The sequence below is a fragment of the Nanorana parkeri genome, unplaced genomic scaffold, assembly GCF_000935625.1.
Source record: "Nanorana parkeri isolate BGI_ZX_2015 unplaced genomic scaffold, ASM93562v1 scaffold200, whole genome shotgun sequence".
NCBI classification, from domain to species: Eukaryota; Metazoa; Chordata; class Amphibia; order Anura; family Dicroglossidae; genus Nanorana; species Nanorana parkeri.
The window spans coordinates 1662978-1686125 of record NW_017306468.1 but is presented as its reverse complement, the minus strand read 5'-3'; the positions used below and the strand labels follow the sequence as shown (position 1 = coordinate 1686125).

At 39.5% G+C, this 23148-nt stretch overlaps 1 protein-coding gene across 1 annotated transcript in view; it reads right to left on the bottom strand.

Annotated features, from left to right (window-relative positions):
- Positions 1–1202: 1202 nt before the first annotated feature.
- The window catches only part of ZNF236 (zinc finger protein 236), a 131895-nt gene continuing 109949 nt past the window's right edge, over positions 1203–23148 (bottom strand). The window contains exons 26-31 of the mRNA XM_018555529.1: positions 22332–22516; positions 14362–14490; positions 9341–9535; positions 7197–7326; positions 2689–2865; positions 1203–1635 (exon numbers count right to left, since the gene is read on the bottom strand). Coding sequence (XP_018411031.1) covers positions 1499–1635; positions 2689–2865; positions 7197–7326; positions 9341–9535; positions 14362–14490; positions 22332–22516 — 953 coding nt within the window. The 3' untranslated portion in view covers positions 1203–1498. The remainder of the gene's footprint in view (positions 1636–2688; positions 2866–7196; positions 7327–9340; positions 9536–14361; positions 14491–22331; positions 22517–23148) is intronic.

The window sequence follows — 23148 nt, the reverse complement described above, 5'->3', positions numbered from 1 at the left end:
AACATGTCCACTGTACTAAAGTTTGTATTTTTTTTTTTTTTAATTGTAACTGACTTTACAGAATACATCTAATTTACTATAACTTTGTTATTAAGGTTAGAATTCCGAACATGAAAGGACATTCCTAATTTTATTCTCTCAAACTAAATTATTGCATGTTGTAAACAACATTTCAGCTTTCCTAAGTAAAAAGTGTCTGCTGGTCAGATGGTATTGCAGTAAATAAGCAATGAAGGAGGAATAAAAGTCACAGCTGGAATGTTTCAAATTTTGCTTGATGCTTGATGGCTGGGTTCTGCGGGAGACAAGAGGATGTATATACAGACACAGTTTGAAATGAACTGCAAAAAGCCAATAACATTGATTTTAGTATAATACGTTTGCCAAATGAGTACTTAAATGTGGATTTCAAGTGTCTCAAAATGGGATTATTTTAAAATGACTCAAAACTCTTCCATCATTTGGCCTTTTTTTTTTTTTAAAGGGATTTTTAAATGGACCTGAAAAGCTTAATTTTACAACTATTGCTTCCTAAACATCTGCTTTCCTCCTTCAAATACGCTGGAAAAAAAAAAACAAAAGAAAAATAAAGGAAACCCCAAAATATATATTAATAGGTCATTCTAAGCACTTTTAAATCAATGATAAAATAAACAAGATTTAAAACATTGATTTCCTGTAAAATATTGATGCCACGGTGAAGTCTTCATATTTTCTATAAAAAACAAAAACTAGACGTGACTTGCACTGCATCCTATAAAAAAATAATTGCTGGTACAGCCCACATGGAAATGTTAAGCTGAACACCTTAGACTTACTGTATAACACAGCCAAAAGCTGTTACAAAACTCAGAATCTATATCAAGAACGTATACTCTAACTTACAAAGAAAATGGACCAGCCACTTTCCAAATAAGAAACAAACTCAATTTCCATTATATAACACTAGGGGAGACAAAATAAACCAAGCATTTTTGTAACATGATATTCTACCAGTAGAGTTGCATATAAAATCAAAATCTAGTATAATAGCATATTTATATGTGTGTGTATGTAAACATGAATGTGTATGTACATGCAGCTGTATATCTCTGCAGCCATTTAGCATGTACCTTGTGTGTGCATTTTATCTAGCAGAACATTACAGAAGCTAGGGGTCAACAAGTGCAATCATCTTTACTTCAACATACTACATAAAACAATTGCATCCCTGACTCTTGATTTGCATCCAGATGAGGCTCTGATCTTCAAGAGTCACTGAAGTATCAACACAAATTACTGTAATTGCAAATTACATTGTCAGAAGTACCTGAGTAGAAATTCAGATTATAGTACACGCTGGTCAGCATTTCAAACATATAGCACCAGAATAATATTTACATTTGCAGCATGGTAAAGTGGAATGGCACTCCACCATGAAGAGGAGTTTGAACGTAACATTACGACTGTTCCATAAGTGTGTCTATAAGTCCGATACACAATAATGAGATGAGTCTGGTCATCGGAAGACATTGGCTATGCCACACTGCCATTCCCCTGATGATTCCTGAACGACTTCTTCCAAGTCAAGAGTTTGGGTGATGTCTTCCCCTCCTTCCTCTTCCTCTGGGTGCAATGAAACTTCTTCAATAAGATCTATAATGTGATAATGCAGTCAATGACAACAATAAATACACAAATGCAAGGAACGGTTTGTAAATAATTAAGACCAGCTCTCTCTTGGCTTGCAGAAAGAGACCAGAGTGCTTAGACTGGAGTCACCCCCTACCTTTTACTGGTTGTTAGGATGCTTTAAACTACACAGGGTCACTAGTTGCTGAGAGGCTGTTGGCTGTGTAGCTGACAGCCTCCTAGCAACCAATGACACTGTGTATCTGACAGCATCATAACAACCAATGGCGCCAGGCTGAAAATTGACAGTGGACGGAACCTGTTTGGTGTTTAGAGACTACTTCACCCTCAAGTCTGCCTTCCTCATGATTGACAACAAACAGCAGTGAGTGGACCTGATGGAGAACTTATTCCTCAGCTCCCCCATCAAGTTCTGTCCACTGTCAAACTAAGGGGAGGCGTAGCGATTGGGGAACTAGTGTTTCAACATCAGGCTCCACCCACCCAACAGCTTAACTTCTTGGGTGCTGCATCAATCTGTGTGATAGAAGCAGTGGCGGGGCAGGGATCTCAGTTTTTTTGAGCCTGTCAGTTTATCAGGCGAGTGTTCTGAGCTGCACTGAGGACACAGTGTTTGGTATAGATACTTCAGCTGCGACCACCACGCCTCCATGTGACAAAATGCATGCACCAACATTTGTTGTGCAGAGAGTGTTTACAACACTCTTTGTGAATTCAAGAGATTTTATTTCACAATCACATCTCCCATTGCTGAGCCTTATTAATCAAGGTATTAATAATAACTCTGTAGGCTCACGAGAACCAGTTCCTGAATCTGGTTTTTATGAAAGAAGCTGCAATAAATGAAATGCCATGTTGCTAAATGATTCATCCAGGTTTGATACTTATTTCTAGTTCCCAAGAGCTCACGTTCAGTAGAATAATAATACTAATATTTCTATGTGCTTTAGCCTTTGCATTGTCAGTTAGGATTCAGTGAGCACCAAAAACTATTTACTTTGCTTAGGCAGCATACAGCAGGACATCTCACTATGGTTAACAAAAGGCTAAACCTACCAGGGTAAGAATGGGTCCGCTTCATGTGTAGCTTCATATTGCATTTCTGAGAGAAGGTCATCGAACAGTAATCGCATTTGTATGGTTTTTCTCCGGTGTGTTTTTTCATGTGCACCTGCAGTGCACTCTTCTGGTTGAAAGCTTTCTCGCATAGTGTGCACTGAAATGGTCGTTCACCTGTGAACAGAGATAATCATAGCGTAGCTATAATAAAATGTGCAGGAATATTGCAGGAGACAGCTTTAAAATTGAGATTCAGTTTACATAATTTTCACAACTGTAAAAGAAAACCAGGTATACTCGAATTAAAGCAAAGCTCCGGAAAACATTTAGGGCCTGTGTACATTGGTTTTTTTTATCATGTCAGAACCGCTTTTTAAAATGTGCAAAAATTAGGGCTGACCTAGTGATCACATGATCATAAACCACCATAAATGGTCAGTCACTGACAGTCAGGATAAAGAGTTAGCAGCTGCATGAAGTGATGCTCTTACAGGGTAGACATTTATTAACATATCCTTGCTGAATATTTAGCACAAGAAAATTTCCCTGTGATATGAATACAATTATTGGCATGATAGCATTGCTATCATGCCAATAAGTGTTTGGAGTTTGGGGTCAGATTCACTTTAATGTTAGGTTTAGAGGTGCCTTTGGCACAAGAGGTTACATCACTACACTGCCTACCAATAAAAGAAAGTACTTTCCTACTGACCACCAATATAAGAGGGTACTACAATGTGTACGGTCTGTGTTTCTTTTCTGGGCATTATTATTTGTTTCATCTCATGCTTATTATTGAAAATAATTATGTTTTAATAGAGAAAGGGTGCTAAAAAAATGATTCGCCCTGGGTGTCAAGTACGCTAGGTATGCCACATCTTTTCAATGTAATTATATTTACAACCTACTGATTATGATAATATATCATGAGCTGTAGATGTAATAATTAAACAGAGGTTCAATAAACCATGCACATGAAAATTGTTTCAAGGGTTCCTCTCTGTTAGAAAGGCTGGTATAGAGTACCCTAGAGAAGCATATAAATACAGTGATGATGTAATTGGGTCTAAAATAAAATATTTGTTGAAAATCGAAAGGTGTTACATATAAACATGTGCTGTTGCTGTATACTGTGACATGTCAGGAATTTATTTCAAACAGACTTTTAAAGTTAACCACCTGCAGTCCGGCAGTTGTAATTAAAATGGCCGGACAGCGGTTTCTTGGATGCCGGTGGGCATTTTTAGTCGTCCCATCTCGCCCTGCTCGTGCTCGCCGCTTGGAATCAGCTTGGAATGTAAACAGCCAGCAGTGGTTGTTTACATAGAAGCGTTGGGACGTCTGTAGAGATGCCCGATCGCTTGTAATATGTGTGCGGTGTGCGGGCCCCCCCCTCTTCGTTGCTGCTTGTGATCCCGAGCTCCGCTGTGCCCAGTGTGAGCCCGGGACCAGCACAGCAGCTCTGCGACCGGAGATCAGTGCAGATCACCGTTTGATCTCCTCCTCCTCTTCGGAATGCAGGAAGAGATGTGTATTACATCACTTCCGCATTCCTCTCTCACTCTCCGGTACGGAAGCTGGTGAAGGTCTCTGCTTCATCAGCTTCTCTGAGTGTCCCTAGGTCACATTAGAGGTCTTAACAACCCTTGATGTCTCCATAAAGAGGACCTGTCACTGCAAACTGGCTATCACATAGGGGGCTTGTTAGTACCATATATGATAGCAATAAAGTTAAGTGAAAAAATAAAGGTTTAAAAAAATTAGTTGCAAAAAAAATTAAAAGTCACATATAAAAGCAATAAAAAAAAACAATTAAAGTCCCTGCCCCCCATATACATATGCAAACATGCGCTGAGTGCGAAAACGACGATTGCATCCATTGTGCCGCACATGTTACATATCGCTGTGAACGTCGCAGTGAGAGCAATAATTCTAAGGCCATTAATCACTGATAACATTAAACTGATGAGCGGTAAAAGCTTTTAAAGCATCGGCTATGGTAAATTTTGGGTATGATAGTTTTTTACCATTTAGCGGGTGCACACAATTTTAAAGTTTGCCATGTTTGGTGTCTATTTACCCGACGTGACCCCGTCTTTTATATTTTACCAAAAATTTAGGTAATAATAAATGTTTTATAACATAATGTAGGGAAAACAGGTTTTTGTTCAAAATCTTCTGTACTTTTTTCATTATATAGTAAAAAATAAAACCCCCCAGCGGTAATTAAATAACACCAAAAGAAAGCTCTATCTGTCCCCAAAAAATGGTATAAAATTAATTTCAGTACGGTAAAAATGTCAAAGTACTGCAGCGCTGGACACTGAAAAATGGCCTGGACAGGAAGGGAGTATAAACACCCCGGTCAGCAAGTGGTTAATGAAATATTCACTTAAAAAACAAGAAAATAAAAATGTCCATAAACAAATGAAAGCTTTGGCCGTTAAAGTTTAGCATCTCTAATAAAAAAGGTAAAACGATGCAAAGTTAGTATAACGGCATTGAATGTTAATTGGTTTCCTCAACTATAGTGACATTGTCTTAAAGTATAATCATTTCATCTTTTAATACAACACTTTTCTCCTTTGCCTTCTCAATTTCAGGCTATTTCAAGCTATTGCCTGTAGGTTTAAGTCTTTGCATGTACAACGTAAAATTGGTATAAAAGGTTATGAAAATTGGAGCAATTATGGGAGAATATGTTGCATCTCACAAACTATATCATGAAAAAAAACGACCTTTCTGCGCGTGCAGTAAACATTTTTTTTTCTACTTAATGACAATTATTAAGAAGATGAAAGCTCAAGGGAATTGTTAGGATATAAAGCTTGCACAATTATTCCGACAATTAAATTACAGGAAGGGGTTTTTAGAGGTTCTTATGGAACAGAAAAACTTAACTGCAGAACAAAACCATTGGGGAACGTTCCGCTTCAATATAGAAGCAAATTTATCCTAATTGCTCTGAAGATGAACTTTGTAATAATCCTCAAATCACCTGTCACAAGAACCACCAAATTACAGTCCATGATCCAAAGTCCAGGGACTAAATAAGGTAAGAAAAGTCTAAATGGAGGTGTCGGGTCCCGGTCCGAGTGGCTCCAGGTCGGGTGCCGGTCCGAGGGACGTACAATGTCCCAGTATGAGCCAGTGTGAGCGGACGCACACGGAGGGGACATCCCGGCAGTATCACTGGGCCGCGCAGGCGCAGACGCCCTGTGACCCGGCGGGATCCGCCCCGCACGGCGTGACGTCATTACACTGGCGTGCGCGGGTGACGTCATCACGGCAGCGCACGCGCAGTACACGCCTTCAGCCTATTTAAAGCCCCACAGGGCTTTAGATCATTGCTGTGTGATTTTCAGCCAGCACCAGTCGTCTGTTGATCTTGCTCCTGTTTGATACCTGTGACCTGGCTTCCTCCCTGACTATTCTCCTGGATTACCCTTCTGTACCTTGTTGCCTGCCTCCTACTGACCCGGCTTGCCTCTTGACTCTCCATTGGATTCCGCCTTGTACTTCGCTGCCCGCCTGTTACCAACCCGGCTTGTCTGACCTCTCTATTTGCCTTCTAGGATCCTGCACGGCTGCCTATCCTGCCTGCACACTACCTGTTGCTGACACCTGGTATCCTGATCCGGCACCCGTGCACCCCCTGCCTGACACACACTGTCTCCAACCCAGTGCTCATCAGACAGGGTTGCAAGGGAGGTCCTCCTCATCATCTCGGGCCCACACCGCGGACCTAACAGGAGGTCTAAACGTCTCTGCAAGGTCACCCCAAATTCCAATAGTAGAATCAATAACTATTCATGTCATATAAAGTATGTATACATGAGTTCTGGTAGCGGCTTCCACACAATGGTGCCACACACCTTTGAAAAAGCTCTTTTTGAGAGCAATGCCTGTTTATTTTTAGGCCATTTTCAGTTTTTAGTGCTGTGATACTCTGACTGACAATTGCTCCATCATGCAACACTACACCAAAATTAATTTTATATAATTTTGTTAGACAGACAGTGCTTTGTTTTTTGGTATTTCATAACATCTTCTTTTTTTTTTTGTATAAAACAGAAAAAAAGACCAACAAAAAAAGACTTGCTGCAGCCGTTGACACTGCATGCTGATTATTACAGGGCTGGAATGAGTAAATGCAACTGCAGTGCTGCTTTAAACTCCCTGGCGGTATTCCCGAGTGTGGCTCGGTGTTAAATTTTCATTACCAAAAGCGGTAACCCACCCACACTCGGGATTACACAGCGCGTTACTTACCTTGTCCGCGATCCCCGCTGTGTCCTCTGGCCGATGCCGGCATCCGTCCCTTGCGAGCGTCCGCGTTGCAGGAGGGCGGAACCAACGGGAAATTTAAAAGGAAAAAAACAAAATAGAAACAAAAAAGGAAAAAAAAGGAAATAATCAGACCGCCAGGGAGGTTAAAACAGGAATCAGGACTATGGTTAAGATCTGCACAACCTCACATGAATCCTCCTCAGGTATTAAAATACCTGTGTGAATGCGACTGTGTCTTTCAAGCTGACTTGGTTTAGCAAATCCTTTTTCACATATATCGCACTTAAATAATTTTGGCAATTGGGAGTTTCGTGAAGGTCCAGGCTGGTGCGTTTGCATGTGATCCTTTGAGGAAAAAAATACAAATTGAAATATTAAAACATTACCAGCTTAATCCACAATAAATAGAAATAAAGCGGAGACACAGAAATAAGACACATTTGGAATTACATTACCATAATTTGTTAACAAGAGCAGGCAAACCTTTGGATCTCTTGCTGGTTTGTTTTCCCAAGAGATACTTCATTTTTACTTCACAAAAAGGAAGAGAAAAAAGCAAAACAAACACACACACACATACAGCTTTTGCTTTATGAGCCATTGTCTACAGTAATTCATAGACAGAAAACCCATTTAGTTTTAGAATCATCTATATTTTATAGTATGGGATGGTATTTATGATTCATGCATACAAGTCTACAGAAAATATACACAAAAGAACAACAGGCCTTAGGTGAGACTGTTTGACCCCTCATACTGTGATGCATTTGATGATTACATTACAGGAATACATTTACTTCAACACAATATTCATTACAATTGTAATTTTAAACTACCCAGCCCTAATGACCCCCTCCCAATAAACTATTTATACCTCCTTGTACATACCACAAATCAGAGGGGTTTGGGTGTAGTTACAGTCTCCCTATAGGGTGAGCAGTAGACAGCTTTTCCATTAGGGCCTATTAAGGGGACCTACCAGCCCCCAAAACACATAAATCCTCTATGCATGCTCTATTTTAAATAAAGATTCTTTTTTCCACTTCCTGGAATTGACACTTGTGAGCGTAGCCAGATACATACAGCTGCCTGCTGGGAAGGCCACGTCATCAGTGCCTTCCCAGGGAACTCTCATAGGTGAACTGTGACAACTTTGAAGAAAAAAAGAACAAACTTTTTTTCTGAAATATTCAGAGCCCATGCATTCGTTTCTACACAGTTTTGGTGCTGGCGTCATCTGTGGGCCGACCGCAAAAACATGGGAAAAGAAGCTGGCCACCAATAACATCTAGTCATTGGTGGGGATGGACGGGGACAAGAAAAGAAGCAGCCCTGCTGGCATGGAACCTGCTACTCTGCTGGGCCACATGCTAAGGTATGAACGGTGGGGTATAAATGGTAATGATGGTATTGAAAGGGGGATGGAGCTGTTTTGCTTAGGTAGTACAAAAACAATACCTGTCCTTTAACTTTAAACTCATGACAGTCATGAAAATATGCACATCTATACATCATCACTGCACATCTACATTACCGCAATAAGCTCTAATCACTTACAAAGGTGGAAATTAACTTTAAATATTTAACAAAAAACACTCAAGTAGCTTAACTTATTAGAATACTGAACCTTTTTTTTGCATCACTGGGCTGTAGATTCTCAAACTATCTCTGAATTCATGGTGACACTGTCCTTCCTTCTGGAGGGTGGCTACTTTTGCTCCTGATGGTCCCTATGTGTGTTGTGAAGTAGTCACCACTCCAAGCTCACTCCCATGACAGACTACAATCTCATGTTTAGTTTTCACATGATAGATACTAATCACATTCATGCAATAATAGCGTTTGGGCCTATTTATAAAGTTCAAAATGATCAGTGATGAAAAAGTTGTGTCAAAGGCAAATGATCTGCTTTGCATAGTGGGACAGAAGTACTTAGAAAGGAGATAAGGGGGGGTAGCTGATATGGCATCAGCACAAATTTGACTTCTGTAGGCTAACCAATAAGTTCTTACAGGGAACAAAATCAAGTCTCTTGAAAGTAACATGCTGAAAATCATCTCCCCTACTGAGTGCTGTCACAGGACAGACGTGAGGACTGCAGAAATCATGCTACTATGGTCCATGGAAGACATAAGATGTCTTTGGCTGACTACCCACATCTAGAAATATAATTTTTGGATATACCAATCCTTGATTTCTGTGTAGTAAAACAATATGATGTAACTTGATTTCCACGTAGCACAAACAACATGATTTGATTTCTGACATAACAAAACATGTAAAACAAAGCCAATAAATGTATTACTACATATCCCATAACATTAATCCCACAAAATAATTTCCAGAGATACAAGCCTACCTTTAAGTGGGATGCTCTCTTAAAGGCTTTATTGCACAGATGGCACACATGAATCTTTTCCTTCCCATGAGCTTCTTTGTTATGTTCTGCCAATATGGAGGCAGAAGAAAAGTAATGATTGCATTCAAAGCACTGGTGTATTCTGTCCTGCTTGTCTGCATCGCTACCTTTATCAATGCGTGCTTCATCTGTAACCTATGGAATAAATAATCGTTGTTAACCGTACAACTATATGCACTAGCACAGCTACTTCCAGCATCACGTTGTCATGTAAATGTCTGCTGTATTAAAAAATATAGTAAACAGATGAATGGCCATCACGGTCAATGTATATTTCAATCTATGGGTTATGCATAATGTATATATTTATCCCCCTTAATATTTAGGGATTCAGTTGTTTTGAAGGAATATCATGGAAACAAACCAAAGCCAGTTATCACATTACCATCACACCAATTTGTCTGCTGTGATATTCTAGTACTGGGAGAAAATGTCACAAATTATAATAAGGTTCATGGTAATTTCATAGTGGAGTGGCAGTTTAAAGCATTGTAATCTAATTAGGTTTTGTAGAGTTTATTTTCAAGGTGAGGTATATAAATTTTAAAAAATAAGAAGCAGTTAATCAATCTAGGAATGTTTAAGTCCCTATGAACTAAAATGTGACTTAACATGGTACTGATATATAACTAAAATAACATGAAGTATTCCTTCCAGTCAGATTCTCTAAACCAATGTAGAAATAGAAGTTTCACAGAAATGAAATGTTCACAGATAGTCTGTTTGGTCTTTAGAATTCCTGTATTTGTTATTCAAGAACTGTAGGATTGTCTGCAGGCTGGACAAACTCGAATGTAGATCATCAAGCAAATCCAAACATTTGCAAAGATTTCTGAAGTGACTTGTTCATCTGTGTAGTTGATCTTGCTGTCCTTAACACAAGACTACGTTTTAGAGCTAAAGTGCATGCAAATGTGCTTTGCCTCAGCCATACATCAGCAGAAGTCTGTTATAGAAATATAACAGCACTATATTCAGGATCAGTATTCAAGGAATACATGTGCAGAAAGCAGCCTCAACAATGTTTGACTAAGAGAAACAAAGGAGAGCTCCAAGGTTTTTTTTTACAAATACATAGAGGTCTTATCAGTAAAAAATAAGTCAAGGCAAGTGGACTTATTTTTTACAGATATACCATGACCTGGATGAATGAGAACCTTCACAGACACATAGCACTCTTCTTTAAAATGTCTTATCTTTATTCTCAGGTCAGTCTGCTGTGTTTTCTACTCCTCACATTTATTTATTTCTTTAGCCTGCCAAGATTTTTTTTTAATCATGTAGTGAGCAAACTACAATACTTTCTACTGAAACGATATCCACTGAACAATTATTAGAATTAGCATTAGAAATTAAAATTTACCATTACATTAAACCTATCTGGAAAGTAAATATGGAAGCTGGCATTAGTATAATTATCCAGGCATTACTACTCACCAAAGCCAGGTTCAGGATGACAGTCTCAGATCTTTCATCTTTAAAAGGAAGTCAGCAATATTAACTCTAATATTTTTATCCTCCAGTACACTGGCAACCTGAATTTATATAATGCATTGGTGCCAGATTCCACAGGCTTTTTTAGTGCCATAGGATATGACTGCAGCCTATTAACATAATTCTGTGTAATGCTCCCCTCTGAAAACTAAAGATAGTGGAGCTCAAAACCTGGAAACTACCATCTCACAGGCATAGATTCAGAACACAAAGATACAGCCACCATAGTGACCTAGAAGAAGATGCAGAATGAACGGGAGGATGATTTTATAGATTAAGAGTGGGTAGGCTGTGGCCACAGAACAAATCTTCATTTAAACAGTGCATGCAGATAAAGGTGATATATTTAAACAAATCATACATAAAATTTACATGGACTCATCCCCTGGTTCTCAACTAATGTGTTGTGACCCAAAAGTGGGTTGCGGTGTCCTTACTGCATAGATTGGCCCTCCATCAGCAGGGAGACTTTTTATGGCAGCCTGCAGGAGACTTTGCATTGTGAAAGAGTCCCTTCTCTCCACAGGCCCCCCACTGAAGTGATAGGGCCCGGGAAGAGAGGGGACTATTTCATTTCATCACTTTTAGGCCGGGAATAACATTGGGACCCGCGACTTCCAACAATTAAGTTAAAGTCCAGGCCTGCACTGGATAGTGCAGCAGATATTGATTGATATCAAAAAATGGTAGGATAGGAGTATAGCCTGACCGTGGAGGCTGAGAGAAGTAGGCAGGCGGGGAGAGGTGTGCAGTTTTTCATATAATCATAATAATATTACATGATGAATGTTATTACAACAGAATGAACAGACTGGTCTCTGAATAGCATATATAGCTTTCTACAAGTGATCTGGGCAGCTGTATAGTGATCCGCTGAGATCACTTTTTGCAGCCTGCTTGTGTGCTAAATTTTTTTTGAATGAACCAATACTGTCTGCTGATACCACTGCTTGTGGAAGAGAGTCCCAAAATGGGACTGCTCTTAATGAAAAGAAATCCCTATGCCCTTTGTGGTTAAAGTTGTGGCCTCTAGTCTTTTTTAGGGAGTTTATAGTAAAAGGTTTATTGCTGATGCTGCCATCACCATTAAACATTTTGTACATGAAAATCATGTCCCCTCTTAATTGCCTCACTTCTAGAGTGAATACATTTAAATTTAGCAACCTTGTCTCATAGCTTTGGTCCTCCAGCCCCATTAGTTTTGTTGCCCTTCTCTGGACTCTCTCTAGCTCAAGGACATCCTTTCTGTGGATAGGTGACCAAAACTGAACCACATACTCAAGATGAGGCCGAACCAGTGATCTATAATGTGGCAAAATGATTGCTTTGTCTCTACAGTACATTCCCTTTTTAATGCATGACAGTACTTTGCTAGCTTTGTTTGCCGCAACCTGGCATCGCAAGCTATTGTTCAATCTGTAGTCGACTATGACCCCCAAATCTTTTTCCATTTCTGACTTCCCTAGTGAAGTACCCATTAATGTGTATTCCTCTTGCCTATTTTAACCCCAAAATGAATTACTTAACACCTTCCCCAATATCATTAATAAACAGGTTAAACAGTATTGGGCCTAGAGCAGAACCCTGGGACACGCCACACTCGACCTTAGACCAATTTTAAAAAGAGACATTTACCCATACTCTCTGTAGCCAGTTCATACGTTCCTGTAGCCAGGCCCGGATTATGGCGGCGCGGAGGGGGGGGGGCGTATTGTGGAACCTGGCCTTGGGGCGGCAGGGGGAGTAAATCCGGCCCTGCCTGTAGCTAGTTCTCCAAGTACACACCATTTCATCTATGCCCATAGATTTCAGCGTGTGTATTAAGCGTTTATGTGGTACCGTGTAAAATGCTTTGGCAAAATCCAGGTGCACCAAATGTATCAGCGTTCCTCCATGCAGTTCTCTACTCACCTCATAGTAGAATGTTAGTAGGTTGGTCTAACAAGAACGGTCCTTCATAACGCTATGCGGATTATCACTAATTATACCATTGCCATGAACAAAATCCACCAAATAGTTATTTATCATTCCCTCACACCGGTGGCATACTATTACTGTTAGACTGACTGGTCTGTAGTTCCCAGGTTGTCATCTTGAACCTTTTTTGAATAATAGTACTACCATAGCTTTACGCCATTCAATTGGTACACTTCCGGTCAGTATGGAGTACGTGAAAATGAGGAATAATGGTCGCGCTATAAACTGGCTGAGCTCTTTAAGTACCTCAGGCTGCAGGTTATCTGGTCCCAAGGACTTATTTGCATTAAGTTTTTCTAGTCTTTGTTGAACCCTGGCTACCATCAACCACTGTGGTATCTTACGCACTAAACTACTCACATTATTATCTCCATTAAACCGGCCTTTTTCTTGAGTGTATACTGAGGAGAAAAATGAATTTAATACCTCAGCCTTCTCCCTGATGCTTATGATTGATCCCCCATTCCCATCTTTTTTGGGCCTACATGCTCTTTTCATACCTTTTTACTGTTTATATATTGGAAGAATTTTTTGGGAATTGTGATTGAACATATAGGCAAAGACCAGGCCTTCTGGTACAATGTGCTATCAAATCAAAGATGTGGCCACAGTAACAGTTGCATGTTGACATGTTTTGTGCAAACTGAAGACAACATTTCAGTTGAAGAACTTTATACAAACTGTGAAGCATTGTGGTGGACACATTGTAGTTTGGAGTTGTTTTACTGATTCAGGGCCTGGGCAGCTTGCAGTCCTCAATTCAACTATGAATTCTGCATCATATCAAAGTGAGGCCATTTGTCCAAAAGCTAAGGTTGAACAAGAAGTAGATCTTTAAACACAGTAATAATACATAGGACTGGTTTAAAGAAGAAATGGTGGGTTATGGATTGGCATAGTTAAAGCCCTGATTTAAAACCCATTAAAATATTGTGAGTGGGTTAAAAATGGGAATTTGTTTAAAGAAACGTATCTTTCAACAGAAATAATTTTGCATGGAGAAGTGGTCACACATTTCAGTGACTGATGGACTAATGAAGTAATTTTAGCAATTGATTTTTCCACAGTACAGAATTACATTGATATTTTTTTACAGAGCATAAAGTGGTCACAATAAATTCCCATCCTCAAAAGCAGCTCTGTGCTGATATAAATATAACTACTTCTTAGGTGTGTGTGTTGTAAGGGAAGAAAACTTGCAACTACAATGATAAATCTGAAATAAATCTTCGCAAAACTCAGATGTCCAGGAATATGGGTGCAGGGTTTGCAAATACAAACAAAAACCCCCTGCAAGCCTTTTGTTAAATTAATGGTAGTAGGGTTTGTCCTAGATAAGTGCCTGATTGTATCCATATAATGTTTAATAAATACTCTTCCTACTCTGAGATTTTTTCTTATAGGGTTTGAATAATATATAGCACATTCTAAGAAAATAGACAGTTCCCATTTTTATTTTTGTATCATTACAAAAGACATTAGCAAAGTACCTGGTAATTGAGATCGCTAGTGTTGGTGGAAGGCTGTCCTCCATGGCTAACCAATATGACCTGTTGAGAGCCAGGTCCACTTTGTCCAGATAAGCTGTTATCAGACAGAATGCCAGAAAACTGTTGGCTCTGTTGAGAAAACAAATATGATTTGAACAACATTTTCAGCTCTGAGACAAGAAAACACGGAAAGACTAATCACAAACTGAATTTAAATCCTTCTTTGTAATGTAAGGTTTATGTTAACCCTTACTATTAGCTTTTGGTCTGCAAATACATAATTGGAAGCTTTTGTCAGTTCAATAAGAGCGAAAAATGACAGATGATCCTGCCAGAAATTTTGTGAGCCGATAAACTCCTGTACAATGTGCAGTACAGATATCAATTAGCATTGTTCTTAGCACTCTCTGTGGACTACAGAACACCTCCCATGTTATGGAGAAGAAAAGAGGAGGGTCGTTCTGTAGTCCTAAAGTAGACACTTCCTGTCTTAGAGTGCCAAAACTACCACACAATTTTCTTTGTAGAATCCTGACCAGAGGGTTTGGCTCTTCTTTAATCCTTTTTTTTTTTTGGTCTGTGCTCTAAGTTGTATGCCTGTATATTACATGTTCTGTTCAGCAGCAGTTAGTAAGAATGATCAGTAAATGAGTGAATTGTCAGACATTTAAAAGGGAGGGAGATCATTTGGGCCCATTTAGCTGGAGCTTATGATAACAATTATGGCCCAAGAGCACAGAAATACTGCAGCAAATTTGATACCAGAACTCAATATCCATCTTGAAGACCCAGTTCCCTTAAAAACAGCAGAGAATTTCACAAAGCCAACAACCATGAGGAGCTAGAACTGGATTTTTGGTTCTTTGAATGGCTCTCTGCTCCCTTTAATGTTGGCCACAACAATCAATCTGCATCACATGTCTACCTCAACAACTGCTTTATTACATTTATAAAATCACTGCACATAAATATGAATACCAAGCATCACGTGCAATATTTAAAAGAGAACTATGTGGTAAGTGTTTTCCCCATAGTTCTCTTAAGGGTCACGGGAGGACATATTACACTAGCATCCTCTCGTGACCCAAAGCTCAGTATGAAAAATGTCACTAGCACACCAAGTTCCTTCAAGGATAATCAATCGTGGGTTTATTGAAAACTCATGTCAAAAACACAAGCGCTTTCGGGGCCGCACAGGGCCCCTTCATCAGGCATTGCTACAACTCGGTATGCTGGTGACATTTCTCATATTGTGTGCAATTGGCTGCACCCTTCCTTGATTACGGGACTTTCCGCTAAGGAGTGCAACAAGCCTTTTCTATCATATTCCAAAGCTCAGTATATCGCGAGCAACAGCTGAGACCGCCGCAGCGGGTACGGATCCCGACAATGCTGTCGAGATCCACCCAGCTGCGTGAATGTCTATCTAGAGGCAGAGCCAGCTGTACCCGCCCCGTCCGTTCCTCCAGTCAGCGCTGGAGGATCGGAGCGGGAAGGGAGGAATCCCTGCTGGCAGCGGTGACTGACAGTCACCGTTCTCTGCAGGAAGATGATCGAGAAGTGAGGGAGTTACGGTATGCGTTCGCTCACTTCACGATCTATTTAGTGGATGTGTGACAGTTTCATTGTCACACGTCGGCTCGAACTATGAGGATGAATGATTTTCACTCACCTCATAGTTCTCATTTAAGGGCTAGCATTGTGATGCGTTTTTGATGCAGCTCAAAAACGGAACAAACTGCATCCGGTGTGAACTAGCCCTAAAGATTATTTACTTTGATAATCCTTTCCTATGTAGCAGAGTGCATTTAAACTATTTCAAGCTAATGAAAAGCAGTCTGCGTCGCTTTGATTTAAAAATCATCAATTCGTCCCCTGGTAGGATGGATGATTAAATGTCTGTGAGACTAGGTATAGATAGACGATTGAAGCATAGATATTTACTTACAATACAGTAGACTTAGAATACACCTTGGCCTAAAGTAAAATACTGCAAATGTATTGTAATGTAATGGAATGTCAAGTAATCGTATTGTATGTATTGTATTTGTTTTGTCTTAAAATTATATGTTAATAAAAACTAAATATTTAAAAAAAAAATCATCAATTCTGATCAGTTCTATTAAAAATAAATAACTTTTACTAATCTTTCTTCCATGCTACTGGTAGCTAATTTGCATGAGGCAATTGTATTATAGTGTCATTAGGCATTACAGATACCTGATGATGGTTTGCTCTTCAGCAAACAATTCCAGTTGAATTGGGCAATGCATTCTATCAGATAGCCCAGCTAGCCATTCATCTGTGAACAGTTGATTGGCCAGGCTAGATTTTTTTTTTTTTTTGCATAACCATGCAGGTAACAAAAGAGAGCATCTTTTTGGGAACTTATAAAAACATTAACCCATCCAAAGATCCCAAACCTCAAAGTACACCTCAAAGGACTATTAATTACCTGTTGGATAGTGTGCAGAAGCTGGGAATACAGAGGCATTGTGTAACAGATAACATGAAGGAGACCAGCCTCAACACTTTACTGCAGCAGAGACATCACAAATAAGGCCCCTTTTAAAGTAATAAAGAGGTCATGGGGGGTCCCTAAAAGTTAGTGTGTTTCTCTTCTACTCTGTCTCCTATGCAGCAAAGTGGTTTCTTAAAACATTGGAGCACAAGCTTCTCTTATGTTAGAAAAGAAATTAAACTCTTTGTGGCCAGGTATAAAGCAGGCATGCGGTTCAGGTACTAAATCAATAAGTCATACATAACATTTCTTATTTGTATTGGATCAATATTTTCTGTCTCTGCTCACACTGCTGTGGTCAGAGTGCAGTAAAAATGTAGATAATAAACTCACCAGTGCACAAAACAACCTACCACTCTCTGACCAATTTGCTCTCCAATGTAACCCTATGTGGTTCCCGAGGCAGAAACAGGTGAGAAAAACTGGCAGCTAATGGTCTTTATCTTCACCTCAAACAACTTTTATGAGTTGGCTGTATTAGTAATTTGCCCTGGTCGATAGTGTTGGACAGCAACATATTATATTTAAGAAGCAATTTTTAAACTTCCCAGAAAACTTTTAGGTAAAAGTATGATTACAAAAAAATCGTTTTCTGCATGTCCACATGTCCATTTGTATACAAAATGTTATTGAGGCACCTTATGTTATTATAGAACAAGTTGTGACTAAAAATACATAAATGACCAACAACATTAATCAGAATTTAGACAAAATGATAACAAACAATGCCCAAAATAGATGTTTTCAATTTAGGCAAAGCAGGGCAGTTTTCAATCACCTCCAACAGTTTACAGCTATAGGAGCCTGACAGTGATAGCTTCCCTAACTCCTAGAAGAACTGTAATAGAATGTGTAAAATATATTAGAAAAAAAGGTCTCTGTCACTTTCCCTGCAGTGGATTCTGCATAACATTATAGGCCCCATTAGGCATAAGAATAGCTGAAAGACACACCTCAACATATTCATGGCCTCTTAAATTTGGAAAGGATCCAGGGCCCCAAAGTGAATTCAACACGCAATCCAAAATGTGAAATCTACTGTGGGTGGATCAACCAGTGGGGAGAGAAAAGGTAATCCAACTTACCTTTTTACAGCGAACTAGACAGATAGTCACTAGACAAATGTTAGGATTCCCACTAATAGTTGATATAAAAGAAATCCTGGCATTGCTTCACCAACAACTGTAGCAGTCCCATAGAAGGCACTGCAGCTCTTATGGCACACTTTGAAGCAGTCATAAATGTGAAAAAAATATGTCTCATTCTCCCCTTAAGCTAGACTGACTTAAGCAAGCTAAGTGACTGCAACCTTCCATGCACTGCAGTTTACATCTCCATCTTGAAAATATAATTATGGCTGTTTTTATACTACCTCAGTGCCATTGAGGACACAGGAAGTATTTCACTATGGAGTTATATTGCCACCTACAGGATGACTGGGCACTGGCAAACAAAAAACTGTAGCTCAGCCTAGGAAAACCCCTATTATGAGCATGGCACAGATTTGTAGTTCTGTGTCCCTCAATGAACTGCACGAAAAGGGTTTTACGGAGAGTACAAAAATCCTTTTTTCTTTCTCATCCATTGAGTGACACATTCAAAAGCAAACTGAGGTGGGCAATAGCAAACAAATGCTAACAGACCCAAGAAAAAGAGCAGGGCCCACCATAGATGACAGAGCTCTAGAAAAGGCTTCCAAAAACGTATTGGTTGGTTCCTTAAAGACAGGCACATCTTCTACTGGAATAGTAAGCACCTTGTATATGTGGGACACTGCAGGATCCACAGTAGGAATAGGCCACTTTTGCACAATATCCTCCCTAAATGGGTACAAACAAATAAGAGCTTGGGGAAGCTAACAGCTTATCAGGATGCTTTCAATCTCTGTAGAGAAAGGGTTGGAGAAGTGGGTGGAAAGAGAAGGTCTTTCAGCCTAAAGGTGCCCATACACTTTACAACCCTCGCAAGACTTTTGTCTTGCGAGGGTTGTAAAGTACTTCAAAAAACGTACGATCTACCCATCTTGGACAGGCAGATCGTACCTGCGATCATCGCAAGCCCGCCCCCCTGAGGGGCGGGCTTCCGATGACTGCAATGCTGAACGGGCAGTGTGCGCGTGCGCACACCGGCCCGTTCGGCAGTGATCTCTCGATCATGTTAAAAACCAGCCGAAAATCGTACGATTCGCGGCTGGTTTTCCAACATGCTCGAAATACAAAAGACGTGCGACCGTACATTAGAAACGGTCGCACGCCTTCCATACACTGCACGATTCTCGTACGATCGCGGGATTTCCCGTGATTCTCGTACGGGAATCGTGCAGTGTATGGGAACCTTTAGGAGTGTGAAAGGACCCAAGACTGGAAACAGCATTGATAGAGACAACAGACTGAATCTCTACTTTCTGAGTAGTGTGTATTGCATAAAAAAAAACTTAAACAGCCTCCTTTAATTTAGGAGCGATAGCAGTAGACTGCTATTCCTCAGGGGTAAGCTCATTAGTTTGGGACTGGAGTGACTCAGAATCAGAGTCTCTTCAGCCAATGGGTCAGAAGACCACAGGATAATCAGATATAGAAACTGTAAAAAAGCTAGATATGCTCAATTGTTGTTTTTTTTTTTGTAAAAATATTTTATTTTTGTAAATGTATTATTTATTTACATTTTTAAACATTTTTTTCAACTTTTTTCACTATTTTCCATTCTGCTCGGTACAACGGAGGTACTGAGCAGAATAGCTGAATCGAATGCCGCTCGGCAGAGCATGTTTGGCTGACCGAAGTGCAGCTGAAGGCAGCCGATGTAAGGTTGAAGTCAGCCGTACTGAGCCGTAGTGAATAGACGTACGTTGTTCGCCTCACTTCACTACGGCTCAGTTATTCACTCGGCTGCCTCCGGCAGCTTACTGAATAACCCTGTTAATTACACAAGAACATGTGCACTTCTTGAAGGTAAAGTGTTTTCCAAATGACATTTTGTGGTGTCATATGATTACTAACCACAACATATTTGTAATGCTCATGCATACTATTATGTGCTTCTATAAGCCTATTGTAAATGACAAGGCACTCAACTAATCAGGCAGAGTGCAACCAAGCACTCTGTTTAATGAATTCATTTTAAGAGGGTAAAAGACAGGGTCTTCTCATTGTTTTGTTACTGTGCATTATATTGTGTTTCTCGGTCGTCAAAGTTTAAGAATGAACCTAACAATATAATATATCATATATATTTTTAAAGCAATGTGTTCATGATCTTTAAATCCACAGCACTGCAGAACACCGTATGTCCGGAGCTAAATCATACAACATTATCTATAGGAAATCATGGTTGATTAGGTTAGTTGTTTACTTAATCTATGAGCACCAGGTGCTGTTTGTCACAGTGAGCCACCCAATAGTATTTCCTCAGGCCTCAATTTTATTTCCTAGATACAAGACAAAATGACAACTTGATTAAGTGTTCATACCCAGGAGCCTCTTTGAATTAGTGCTAATGCCTTCGGCAGCTCAGAGACTAGGCTTTCACTTAAGCAGACTTCGTTAATATGAAATGTTGCAAACTGTGCCAATTAACAACTCTTCTCAATGGCTATTTTCTGGGACATATTGGGCAATTAATTCATGTTTAGTCAGTGTTTAACTATAATGTCTCTCATTAGTTTATTTTTCCTCCAATAATATCCAGCTGCAAAACACATTTCATGTAACGCAGGGCGACAAAACGAGATACAGCTGAGCTATATTGATTACGTTTTTATGAAACATGCATTCCTATTTTATGCTGTGTTTGCATATATCATAGGCATTTCAGGCTACTAAAAGTCAGAACTATTTTGCAAAGAATAAACGTTCAGTTATTTTTATATGGCACACATACATTTCTAGCACAACAGAAAGCCATGACATTATAAAAGTGAATCAAATACAATGTGCGGACCCACGACAGAAAGAGGGGAAATTATTAAAACTGGAGCAGGCAAAATCGGGAGCAGCTGTACAGAGCAACCAATCAGCTTCTCCTTTTAATTTTCAAATCTTAACTGAACAAACTGAAGAAAGAATCTGATTTTTTCTGTTCCAGTTTTGATAAATCCCCCCTCATAATATGTATTAAAGAAAGCACTGCAAAAAGCAATACATATGAATAAAGTGTAGTAACCAATAGCAGTCAGACTGTAGTGAGATCAAGAGACGAGTGATTAATTGCTATTGTACTACTGTAAACATTTTCATAGCCCTTTGCAATGCTTCTGTGAATATGCAAAGAATCTGAAAGGAATGTTTAATTGTAAGTTATTTAAGGCTGAGTTGCGACTGCCAGCTAGGCTTTAAAAGAGAACTATGGGGGTAAGTGTTTTTCCCCATAGCTCTCTTAAGTGTCACAGAAGGACATACACTAGCGTCCTCCCGTGACCCAAAGCTCAGTATATCGCGAGCTACAGCTCACGGTATACTGAGACTGCCGCAGTTGGGACGGATCCCGACGTTACTATCGAGATCCACCCAGCTGCATGACAGCGGGCTCTGCCTATCAAAATAGGAGGCTTGATTTTTCTCTACTGTAGTTAAGTAACATTTTGAGGTTGTGTCCCTCACCCAACCTGTGACTGGATAGTAAGACATCAGCCACACTTGCTTGCATTAGAAAAAAATCCTTACTGATGCACTGAATGGCACTCTTATAATAATGTGTGAAGGATTTGCAGTACAATAATAATTCTAGATCAAGGTGTATAATTATACGGTTCTATGACAGCCAAGAGTCAGAGGAAGTGGGTTGAAGAATGCTGGCTTTAAACATATAGACTATGAATTCAGGCACAATGCAGCAACAGTGACGAAATCAGATTAGTAATTCAACTTGATTTTTTTCATTTTGAAAGATTCAGTCTTTATTTTATTCAGATAACAGATCTTCATAAATCTTTAGCTCACAACAGTGTATTTGTTTAATGCTTGGCTTTTTTTTTTACAAATTGTGTACATGCATCTATGTAGATCATTATGATACATGAGAAAGTACAACCATCCTCAGTCATTTAAATAGTGGGATTATTCTAGTTAGATGATCACATCTTTATTTCATCCTATAATTATTCCTCTAAATTGTATCGCAATCTGTCTGAATTTATAGCCACGTGTCTTTTTTTTGACCAGCCAGTTAATCTTACCCAACTTTTCATTACATTTTCACGGCTTCCTTCTGCTCAGCAAAATGTCATCTTCTGTTTGCCTGTTCATCTACTTCTCCTAACTTTTTATTGCTCATTTATTTCTCAATAAAAATCTATGGAGTAGTGCAGGCCATGAATGCTGATTTCATTCTATACGGCTGCCTAACTACACACCATGCGGTCCTGTTATTGCTGAGCTCAGACTACGTGTAAACTAATCTGGCACACAAGCTATGGGGACAGGGTGCCATGACTGGTAAATTGAGTTCATACCTGGGGAGTGATGTTCAGGGTCACACCATCAAGGCTTCCGGACAACATACTCTCAGTGTCAGCTAAAGTCAGAGTTACACTTCCATCTCCTCCCACTCCAGATGACATAACCAAATTTTGAGTAGAAACGGGGGTCTGAGTTATTGAGGTGGTGCTAGTAAGACTGCCAGTTGATGTGGTCAGCTCTAACAAAAAACAGATAAATCAGTTTGATCAAAATTATCTTATTACACACCAAAAATCAGACTGATCCCAAGTCATTCTCTAGAAATTTGTAGTCATTAAACATTTTTTCAGATAAAATGCATTATGAAAATATAAGCTTAGAGGAAATTTGGTTTCACAATGCTCAAACATAGCCTTTTCGTGCCATCTGTGCTATTCATCAAGCAGGTGGGCTGATTGGCATCTTACACATAAAATGCATGTACATAATTCACTGCTCAATACTTTAGCCAGGCAATTGGAATAGACTTAAGCCGGCAATACACCTATAGATTATCTGCAGATTTTCTATGGTCAGATGGAAAAAGTGCAACAGATTCTTCCATCTACGCTAAACTGTGTGGATGGAGAATTCTCCCACTGGACCAAGCTTCAGTATCTTGCTAGTCGGCCCCGCTGGCTCTCAAAATACCTGAACAATCTGATTGGATTCCCCCATCCACACCATAGGAAATCTCAGATAATTTATAGTTGTATGGCCAGCTTTAAAGTGACACTAAACTCAGAAGTTAAATCTTAAAAATGCATTGTACCCCAAGTATTAACAAAAATGTAGCTTATTTGTGCATCACTCAGCTTTAGACACCTCAAA